This window comes from Neophocaena asiaeorientalis, unplaced genomic scaffold (assembly GCF_003031525.2).
Source record: "Neophocaena asiaeorientalis asiaeorientalis breed wild unplaced genomic scaffold, Neophocaena_asiaeorientalis_V1.1 scaffold476, whole genome shotgun sequence".
Taxonomy (NCBI): Eukaryota; Metazoa; Chordata; class Mammalia; order Artiodactyla; family Phocoenidae; genus Neophocaena; species Neophocaena asiaeorientalis.
Genome location: NW_020172178.1, coordinates 382,759 through 394,345, shown reverse-complemented (window position 1 = coordinate 394,345; position 11,587 = coordinate 382,759). Strand labels below are relative to the sequence as shown.

General features: G+C 38.0%; 1 protein-coding gene across 2 annotated transcripts in view; it reads right to left on the bottom strand.

The window, feature by feature from the left end:
- The window catches only part of UNC79 (unc-79 subunit of NALCN channel complex), a 195,729-nt gene that overhangs the window by 89,601 nt on the left and 94,541 nt on the right, over positions 1 to 11,587 (bottom strand). For both annotated transcript variants that reach the window (XM_024759179.1, XM_024759171.1), the window contains exons 20-23: positions 9,918 to 10,075; positions 6,431 to 6,612; positions 4,482 to 4,683; positions 3,507 to 3,686 (exon numbers count right to left, since the gene is read on the bottom strand). In XM_024759179.1, coding sequence (XP_024614947.1) covers positions 3,507 to 3,686; positions 4,482 to 4,683; positions 6,431 to 6,612; positions 9,918 to 10,075 — 722 coding nt within the window. The remainder of the gene's footprint in view (positions 1 to 3,506; positions 3,687 to 4,481; positions 4,684 to 6,430; positions 6,613 to 9,917; positions 10,076 to 11,587) is intronic.

Below are 11,587 nucleotides of genomic sequence, written 5' to 3'. Positions count from 1 at the left end.
GAGCCCCCAAAAGGGAGGGGCCCCCGTACCCCCAAAAAAAAAAAAAAAAAAAAAAAAAGTCACAGAGGAATGCAACTCTTCAGTAGCCTTGCAGAGTTTACCCTCTATACAAGTGCATTTCTGCTGCAAAATTTGCTGTGGGCAATATGTAAATGCTAAGATCAGAGAGCCATAAACTGTAAATCCAGTGTCCAAAAGTTCAGCCTAAACAGCAACTAAAATTAAGTCTTGCTGCATAATTAAAGGACACCTGCTTTATTTCAGGCCTGATCAATAAGAGGTGTTGCACAGAGGAGCTCATTACTTGTACCAAACAGAAGCATGTTCGTTAAATAGCAAGGTCTTCGGTTTCCATTTAATTACTATCTTAAACCACTCTGTACAATCTTGTGATTATCCTGGCGTGTCTTTGCTTCCAAGTTAAAACACTCAGTGTTCAGTAAATAATAATGCAAAAATGAAAAACTAGTTTGAAATTGCCTTATAAGCTGAGCCACCTGTTTCCAAATCTAAGCAAGTTTTGCTTATTGTGGTGTCATGTAATTATCTTTCCAGAAGCATTAGCTTTATATTTAATTTAAACAATACTGTTATCTGCCCCTTTTCCATCTGATCACTTTTGATGGGACAGTTAGACACCTAAAGGCTTTTCTTCAAGAAACATACGTACATGTTTTTCCAAAGAGATGTGAGAGGACTCCTACGGTTAGATTGTTTAAATGGATAATAATAATTAAAGACTAGCTTTTCAACTAAGCCTTAAGACAAAAAGAAAAGACAGGGTAAGATAAAGGTAACTTATGAAATTGCATAAGACCAATCTCAAAAAGACCTAACTGAAGGGAAAATGGATATTTTCACATTTTAAATGAAGTTCAGGATCAGAAATTCTTATTTTTATTCTTTTTTTTTTTTTAAATCCCAGCACAATTGAGGCCCGAGTGATGCTCAAAACAAGGTAGAGGGACTCTGCCAAGTGTGTGCTCCCCTTTTCTCATCAATTTTAAAAGCAAAAATGCACTTAGGCCAACATCTGCCATCTGCATTCATAGTATTTAGGGCTCTCCCTCTTCCCCTCGTCTCCCACGCCTAACTGCTTCTCTTTCTACCATTGTTTTTACAACACATTCTTGAAAGTCTCCTTACTTGAAATACTCTCCTTCTGAGAGTATCGGTACCATTCTGAAAAGTTTATTTTAAAACTACTCTTAGATGAAAAGCCAAACGTTGTATAGCATGATACATAGGTGGTAGTTACCAGGTTTGTTTTGGACAAATAAGCAGGTATTCAGAACCTCCACAATTTTCCCAGCAAGTATGGCATCATGTGTGTAGATAACATTCAGTCTGTAACAGGCTCGCCAGCGTCCCTTCAACCCTTAAGATACTTCATGATAAGTTAATCTATCAAGAACGTCAAAGGACAGTTACACTCTACCAAGCAGAATATGATCCCATGGTCCTCTAAACAATGGAAATCCTCCTTTCTCGAGAGACAGAAATGCATGTAAGAGTTGCAAAGAATCGGAAATGGCTAAGGGGATGAGTGAATGATGGTGGTTCAAATGTATAACCTTTTAAAATGTAAATGAAATGTTTTTCCTAGAGCAGATATATATGAACATAATATTTCTATGTGTAAAAACACATACAAATATAAGTACTAGGTATAGTTCAAGTCATACTGGCTCTCGGGGGAGAAGTGCATACTCAGGTAACATGAGGCTTCTTACTGGACCATAAGTTAACAGGATCAAAAGTCATCTGCCAATTTTAAGATGGAAAGAATTGCCATGTCAGGGGCTCAAACACTTGAGCACCTCGAAGGGGTAAAACCCTTCGAGCTTTCAAATCCTAAATACATCACTCTGGTCCAGTTAGAGACACCGCATTCTTTACCTTGTCCACCTGTGATAGACACTTGCACACGGCCCTTCAACGTCAGGAGTACCCACCTGGCATCTGTTCGGGTGTCCCACCGAGAGCTGGAGCAGACTGCTCATGCCTGGTCAACCTCACAGCTTAAAAATCAACAACAACTCTATTTAAATAAGCATTAAAAACAACTTGAGCCTAGAAAACATACTCAGTGCTAACTGCACTGGATAGCAGGAGCAAGTTTCGTTTTCGTATTTGTAATTAACATCACATACAAGATGTTTACGTCACAGAAGTTCTGTGGCTTTCTTTGAATCTAAAGAACATCCTTCAATGTTACTTCAATTCTTATTCTTCCCAATTGTTATGTGAATGAATTAACAAGAAATAACAATAAATAAACTTTATATCCCAAACTGATTAGTTAGGTTATAAAAGAGCTGGGAAATTCATATCGAAATTGTAATTTATTGAATCTAGGTACTGGTTTCTAGAATCTGATGCAGTTTCACTGGGCCTAGCAATGCTAAAGATTATTCTTAAATGGCCATCTGTTATTATCTTTGCTCCCTGAAAAGCTGGGTCATTGATTGCTTAAAGGGCTTTCATTGACTCTTCCAAAGTTCAAAATATCACATTTCCGTAGCTTGTCATAAAATAGAGAGAAATGCAATAAACAAAATAAAATCATATTTATGATTAAAAATGGTTATGTTACATAAAGCTGACTTCTAAGAAATGTCAATGAAACAGCAAACATTTCAGCTTCTGACAGCATAAAAAAATATGTTTTATAGTGTTATTTTATTAACTTCATGACATTATTTAAAAATTAAATCATTTAAAAAAAAAAAAATTAAATCATTTAATAAATGTTACAAGTTAGCGTTATATTTAATGTACTTCTTCGCTAATATGGTGATTTAGTTATGAATTTTTAATTATTTGTCATTCATGAGCCATTGCCAATCATTACAGTTCATCTAGTCATTTGGTATTTTTTGTTTTCTTTAAAAGTGCAATATAAAAAAAAGACCTTCAGAAAACAAGTATATATGGTCTTTTTTTAGTTGGCAATGATGTTTGTTTTTATTTATAAATTATCTGGTGAAGTTGGGCAGAAATTCAACTTCTTATCAGCCTGTTTTTTCTTTTTTGAAAACACCATTATTATTGGTTCTCTAGGAGCTTCTTGGCTGGCTTTGTCATGCATGAAAAGAAAATGCATTCCCCAAAGTTCTACTCTACCCTCTTAGTCGCCATGGGTCTTGACAAAGTCTCATCCAGGAAGGTCTTAGGTTATAATGGTGGTGGTGGAAACTTTCATATTCTAGGACTTAGGAGCAAACGCTTCTCCTGCGTCTCATGCCATGCATCAATGGATTTACTGCCTTCTACATTTCAAAACAATCTACTGCTGGATCAGGGATTTGTTTCACCAGCAACTGGGAAAAGCCACCCAGGGCATTGACACACCTGAGGGGACCCTCTAGGGAATATGAAGGCCAATGCAGCTGAAGGAGCTCAGTTTGCTAAATACACTACTGTCTGTGAACATTCAACAAGACATGTCAGCCTCAGAAAGACATCAAACAGATTTAAGGGAAGGATGGAAGAAGATACTCAACAGATTTTGGAGGTTAGGGTCTCAGGGAGGGAGAGCGCCCTCTTGGACTCCGCGGGCCCTTTCACGCTGTCTCTGAGGGAACGCACACTCTTCTGGCGGTTCCTTGCAAAACGAGCCCTCTTGATCTTCCACAATGCTGCATCACTGAGATTAGCGACATTGGTCCTCACAGCAGTGATAGCTTTGCAAAAGGAATTAGAGGTGATCATTTTCCTTAACTCGCTATGTTATACAAGTAGTTTGAAACAATCCATCTGTGTATATTTTCAATATTAAAAGTCATCTTCCATGAATACATTTCTTATTCATCTATCTCCCTCTATGATAAGCCTTATATTAAAAAATCATGGCTATTACCTATTTTGACTAGCGTTTATCATTTTTCTGTTTAGACCATAAGATTAAAGTATCTAATTTTGTTATCACTGGATAAAGAGTTGAGTGACCAAAGTCTTTCCTCCATCTACTTAGAGCTCCAGGTAACTGATTACTAAGCATGGAAGAGTAAATTTACAAAGTGCAAATATATCTCACAAAATTGCTCACGGACATTACAAACATGATGGTTGAATAATATTTAAGGAACACAGAGTCACAAATAGTTCTCATTGGTCCTCAAATAAATGAGGGTTTTTTTTCATTTTTTTTTTTGGCCACGCGACGTGGCATGTGGGATCTTAGTTCCCTGACTGGGGATTGAACCCATGCCCCCTGCATTGGAAGCGTGGAGTCTTAACCACTGGACCGCCAGGGAAGTGCCTAAATGAGAAAAATTTTGATGTTGGAATGCCAGAAAATAGTTAACCTGCAGATTACCACAGTAGATATTCAATAAACATTTGAGGAACCGAGTACATGAAGTCAAGGTATCCTCCATAATGGGAAATTAAACTACATGCAGAGTATCTTCTGTTTATCCAGCAAGCACCAGAATAGGAACTGTGACTGTTTAAAGCAAGTTCTTTGTTTTGCTTACTTGTAGGAAAAGGAAATTCTTTGTTACAATCCAAATGTAGCTGAGCTTCCAAAGAAAGCGTTTCAAATCTGTTGACAAAGAACTCCCAACTCAAAGCAGGAATATCTTGCTTAAGAAAATGCAAGAGTAAAAGCTTGCTCAATATTGTGGGTCGATCTTTAACCACAGTATCAAACTGGAAGTCAAGACAAAGACACAGACCCTGGGGAAAAGGTTAAAAAAAAAAAAAAAAAAAAGGAAAGTCAGATGTAAATACACCAAGCCAAGTCAGTGAAACAAGGCAGCCTCCTCAATCCATGCTTACAATGAAGAATGATTCAACTGAAATCTTCTTTGATTGCATTTTTGGTAGGGGAAAAAAAAAAACGCAGAGGAGGCGCTTCTCCTAATTGTTGAATATCTCTTGAATTTTGACCCCGAAATCTGAGCTAAATGTATATTATTGATTTTTCTGATGCATCGAATAATAACCACTTAATCCAAATACCCTCAGACCAGTGTTTCTTTCTTTAATGTCTGTTACTTTCTATTAAGAGAAGCATACTTCCAAAACTACATTTTAGAATACACAAGAATATGGTCTTTAAATTCCCTTTCAATGCTAAATTCCATGATTCTAAAAGAAAGGAAAGTCATCTTGTCTTCTTGGAATGTGAGTGGAACATAGAATCTTAAGAAATCCACGTTGGAATGGACTGAGCATCTATTTCTCTAGGATGTGAGTCTACCATTTCCCTTTTTTTAACTGAATGCAATTTTAAAACTAATTCACCCAATTATGCTATTAATTCATTCAACTCTCATCTAATGAGTGCCTCCTATGTTCCAAGCCCTGAGCAGGGGTTAGACATACAACTACCTTGTCTTATTAAGACCAACACAGGACTATCCAGAAGACAACTGGGAATTTTTGCATGGGGAGGTATGGGTCCACAAGCAGCAGAGCTCTACAATTTTTCAGATTCTGCATAGTTTGCCCTTTCTTCTTAGTCTTTTTTACAAGAGAAGCTCTTACACTGGTTTGGGAGGCCTTGTGTGCGCACACACACACACACACACACACACACACAATTAAGAGCATGGACATTATTATGAGTCAGACCTGAGTTTGTGCTACCACTTATTAGCCGTGTGACTCTGAAAAAGTTACTTAAACTTTCTAACCCTCAACTTCTCTATCTGTAAAATGGGAACACACACAATATTATTGTGAGGATTAAATGAAGTAACGCATGATGGGACACTTCTAATACACTGCCCCGGAAACACAATACCTGTTTGACAAATGTTAGTTCTTGCCATTATTATTACTTTTAATAATAACAATATAACAATAAATCAGGTGCCAATGTGGAAAAACAGTAGATCAGGACTTTAGAGGTTCTAGTCTTGGTTCTCCCATGAATTCACTCTGTGTTCTTTGAAAAGTCACATTATCTCTCTGAGACTTGGTTTTTTCAAGTATAAAATAAAGGTGCCAAATAAGATAAATGAACAACTCTCTCCAGGTCTCATATTTCATGTCTCTTTGATTTTACTTTGTGGTATTTCATTTCAGTAGTATATTTGCCATCTCTTGTTTTGCTTTGGTTTATATTATAATTCATCTGATTTCTCTTTGCATCTAGACTGAGTGACAAGGGCTTCTGCCCCAGGAGCCAGCTGAATGGTATAAAATAACCAACCTAGTTTAAAAATCTGCCACACACACAAAATTATACAATAATTACATCTGTCAGAAGCGATGGCAGCATAGGGACAAAGACTGGAAAGAAAGAATCAACAAATAAAAACAAGAGATCTGTTAATACAGTGTGGTTCTGGGATGCTTTTCTCAATGTAAAAATTTCCACTGTTACCATCATCATCAGTATTCTGTGTGTTTATGTGACAAATAACTCAATGAATTAGGAGAGTAGAGCAGATAATGCACATCTGAGGGACGTCACCTGCAAGGCTGGCCTCTTTATGGTGTCAAGCAGGAGACCAGCCCTCGTAGCCACAGCTGGGTTGACGTCCTCCACAGCCGTCAGAAAGCAGCAGAAGGCGTGTGCCAGGGAGTACTTCAGCAGGTGGTTTTTGGTCACTGAATGAATATCCAGAAATCTACAAATTACAGCCACTTTTTCCACTGCAATGTCAAAGGCAGAGAACAAAAAAAATTGACATTTATTTAGACGGTCTGAGAAATGAGCCCACAGAGAAAAAGCTAACTCTGGGCCCCCCTACACTGATGTTAAATACCAAAAGGAAATCCTAATGCCACCTTTTCTTTTTTTAATTTATTTATTTACTTATTTTTATTTTTGGCTGTGTTGGGTCTTCGTTTCTGTGCGAGGGCTTTCTCTAGTTGTGGCAAGCGGGGGCCACTCTTCATCGCGGTGCGTGGGCCTCTCACTGTCGCGGCCTCTCTTGTTGCGGAGCACAGGCTTCAGACGCGCAGGCTCAGTAGTTGTGGCTCACGGGCCCAGTTGCTCCGCGGCATGTGGGGATCTTCCCAGACCAGGGCTCAAACCCACGTCCCCTGCACTGGCAGGCAGATTCTCAACCACTGCGCCACCAGGGAAGCCCTAATGCCACCTTCTTTAGTGTTCCATTTCATCTGTGCAGCAGAGACCGTTTCTACCCAGTGTAGTATTTTTATGTCAGGCAGCCTTGATTTAGTTCTGGGTTTTCTTTTCTTTTCTTTTCTTTTTAATGGTCTTTACCTTTGTTTAACTTTCAGCCACATTTCAAACTTTTCAAAATGCCTCCATGCTCATATCTTTGTCCATTCTATGGAGGTTCTGCAGACCACACAGGGATGTGAGACGTGCCCACCAGGGCTGGCTCTAAGCCCTTAATATGTCATGAAGTGATATGACAACCAGTCTTCCTGGGGCAGAAGCCACATATTTCTTCCATGAAACAGATGTGCCATTATTCTGCACATCTATATTAAATTATTCCAGCCACTCTTTAAACATAGCTTTATAAAAAGTTATAATAAATAGTGAAGCAATACAGTTCCATGCAAAGACATTTCAGGACTTTACTTAAGCTGTTCCAGCAGCCTAGATAGAATATTCTTTCTATTCTTTTCTGCTTATTGACATTCTACCATCCTTAAAGAGTCTGCTGCTGAAATTCTACTATTCTGTAAAGTCACTCTGACTTCCTAGAGTGGCCTTTCCATCCCACGAACTCCTGCAAAAATACTATTCATTTACCTATGGCATTTGTGTGTTCATATATAGCTATATGACATATCTTCTGTTGTCTGAATTATATCTATACCGTTATCTTCTGTTGTCTTGAATTATATTTATACTGTTATAGTTTCTTAACCTCTTACATGTTTATATTTGATCTCATCAATTAAATTAGGAGCTTCTTGAGGGCAAGAATCTGCTCTTACACTCTTTGTATTGCTCCCATGATACCTAGTACATACAGTATTTATTCAATAAATTCACTGATTCACTTATTTTTAATTAACCATAATGGAAAAGAATATGAAAAATATGTATAGGGCTCCCCTGGTGGTGCAGTGGTTGACAGTCCACTCTGGGTAGAGTAATCTTGGTTGTAGGTGTTTCCCTTTCATCAGTTTAAATATGTCCTGCCAGTCCCTTCTGGCTTGCAGAGTTTCTGCTAAAAGATCAGCTGTTAACATTATGGGGATTCCTTGTATGTTATTTGTTGCTTTTCCCTTGCTGCTTTTAATATTTTTTCTTTGTATTTAATTTTTGATAGTTTGATTAATATGTGTCTTGGCGTGTTTCTCCTTGGATTTATCCTGTATGGGACTCTCTGCGCTTCCTGGACTTGATTAACTATTCCTTTCCCATATTAGGGAAGTTTTCAACTATAATCTCTTCAAATATTTTCTCCATCCCTTTCTTTTTCTCTTCTTCTTCTGGGACCCCTATATAATTCGAATGTTGGTGTGTTTAATGTTGTCCCAGAGGTCTCTAAGACTGTCCTCAATTCTTTTCATTCTTTTTCCTTTATTCTGCTCTGTAGTAGTTATTTCCACTATTTTATCTTCCAGGTCACTTATCCGTTCTTCTGCCTCAGTTATTCTGCAATTGATTCCTTCTAGAGAGTTTTTAATGTCATTTATTGTGTTGTTCATCATTGTTTGGGAGGTGGCATTTAAATGGAACCTTGAATAGAAGAGGGTTTCAGATGGAGAGCACAGAATGGCCAACACATGGATGAAGGGAAGCAGGAAGCAATGGAGAAATAGCAATGGTATATGTAGAAAGAAGAGTGGGAAATGAGGCTGCAAACACTTGCAGTTAGACCATGGAAAACTTTGAACGCCAGTTTAAGGAGTCTGAACTTTATTCTCTGGGCACCGAAAACGCATTAAAATTTTTTGAGTAGAAAAGCAACATAATCGGAGCTGTGATTCAGAAGATTAATTTGGCAATAATCTAATCCTTAAATTGTAATGAAAGAGCATAGTTAAATATTTACCTGCCTTATTTGTATTCAAATGCCTATAAAATGTGGCCAATACTATGTAGACTTGTGCTAGAAAGTTTTACTCTAAGTTCATACAACATTATGTGCTATCACATAAATAAACCAGCCCCTGGGATTCATGGGGCATTAAAAGCAGGAACTCTTTGAAGTGGTCAGCTATTAGGGAACTGAACTCAAAGTAGAGTAGTTAACTCACCTGATGGAAGTTCCATTTCTCTGCTAAATTTCTGAGACACTAAAATATATGAAACCATTCTGATAAGGCACAGGTTGGTATGCCAACCCTGCTTGCTGCCCCCTGAGAACGGGAGTACCAACAGATTAGGGTGACAGTGAGACCAGCAGATGCAAGACTAAGAGAACACATCCCAAGTCCTTCCTTACCATGTTCCTCTGGGAACTTGCTATTCTAAGCACTAGGAGCTATACCCATCACTGCACCAGATTTGGTCACTGATGCTCCAATGGCAAGAGTACAACAGCAGAGCTTCTCAAACTTCACTGAATTACCTGGAGAACTTGTTAGAAAATATAGATTTCTGGCCTCACCTCCTGAGATTCTGATTCAGTAGGTCTAGGATGAGGCCCCAAAATCTGCATTTTTAACAAACATTCCCAGGTACTCAAATGCAAGTAACCTATTAGGTGACTACATAATTTATTATTCAAGCCAGGACCCATTTGAGAGTAAACAAGGGTGCAGTTAATAAATACACCTGGACAACAGGCATAAACTAGGCCTATCCCAGACAAAACTAGACATGGTCAACCTACCTAAGGACCACTCTGAAAAATTCTATTACCAAGGGCTCAACTAAGTAGAGCCATCAAAGAACGCTAGCAAGCAGGACAATGCCTTCTAAAAAGAAGGGAGGGGAAGGGAGGGCCAAAAAGAGATGTCATGACTGGACATCTGGTTTACCTTGTGACCCAGAGAGAATTTTTAAGCTAATACAGAGGTACCTGCTTCAAACCTCATCTTCCAGTCTTTGCTGTTGAAATTGCCATTAATGATTGTCCAAAAGATGTCAGCACCATGAGGAAGTGACAAAGCGTGAAGAAGGAGAGGAACTGCCAATGAAGATAGCTGGGAGAATTCAGATTTGACGACTCTCCACAGGCTGGGGAATCAAGAAGAAGCAAAGTGGTTACAGTTATGACAATCTTTCTAGGAAAAGAATCTTATTATCTTAGTTTGTGGGAAGTATAGTTAACAGAGGGCTGGTAGGGATGCTTTTGGTGAAATTCCATTCATTCACAAGAGTAAAACCCTTGGAAAACCGTTCCTATGCTCTTTTCATATGTTAATTTTTTTAAAGAAATTACTTTTATGTAATAACATAGGAGAACACTACCAGTTAACTGTGCATTTTTAACATAAAAGTTAAAAATTGTATATTATAAATGAAGGTACATAAATGAACAATGACTGTTAAATAATAACTGATATCAGTTATGTTAAGATGATGAAGTGATAAGTGATTTTTAAAATTTTTCCTCTTATTCTAGCAAAGAACAACTCTTTCTCTATTAAGAACAGCCTCTCCACCAACTGGCAGGGCTGTCAATCAAGTTCCCCCACCTTCTCTATCCTAATAATGAACACAAAACCCAGGGTGATCAATGTCATGAAGAGTGATTAGTCCAGGCGTGGGCATGTGACCCAATCATGAGAGTGCTAGCATCCTTTTTCCAGGTTTTGATATGCACTCTGAAATCTCAAGAATGAAGTGTAATGTCAATCTAGGGCTGCTAGCAACCCTCTCTCTTTCCCACCTCACAGGAACAGCCTGAGGAGAAGAAGCCAGCACAGAGAGAACTAGGCTAAGTGATGGGGAGGGAGAAAGGGGCGGGGAAAGAGAGAGAGAAAAAAACAGGAGAGAGAGGTATCCCTGGTAACATCTTATGAGTACCTGCCATTCTTAAAACCAGACTACTACTGGTCAAAAACATACCTTAGCAAGTTTAAGCTAAGTCCCTATCATTGCATGCCAGAATAGTGCTGAATATATATTTCTAGTAATAATGTTTTCAAAATTTTTATTCAATTATTTAACGTATGCCTTCTATTTTGTTTCATTTTGTTTTGTTTTCTGTTTGGCTCCAGAGTTAATATCAGAATCAAAACTATGTTTGACTTTAAAAACTTATAATGCAGCACTAAGAGAAAGAAGAAGTGACACATTATCTCCGTTTTACAGAGAACATATTGAGGTACATGTCACTAGAGAGCCTTGTTTTTGAGAAGACGTACGAAAGCTATGGAATTAAAAGGAGTAACTTTCAAACACTGTGTGCTTCATCTTAATAGTAGAAATCAGACAAATATACATCTAATCCCAACCCTGCCATTAATTAGCTGTGTAACCAAGCGTAAATTTCTTAACTTCTCTGAACTTTTGTTTCCTCCCAATGCTGGTTGTATTAAATGAAATGATATATAGTACTTAACACACAGTAGGTACTCAAAAAGCTTGAGCTACTGTTATTGTGTGATGAAGGATGATGATGCCTCCAGAGCACAACAGTAGGTCTTATATAAGGAGAATGTCTGAACAATTGCCCTCATGGAGCTTGCAATTTAGTTGAAGGAGGCAAAGAATATATATATATATATATATATATATATATAT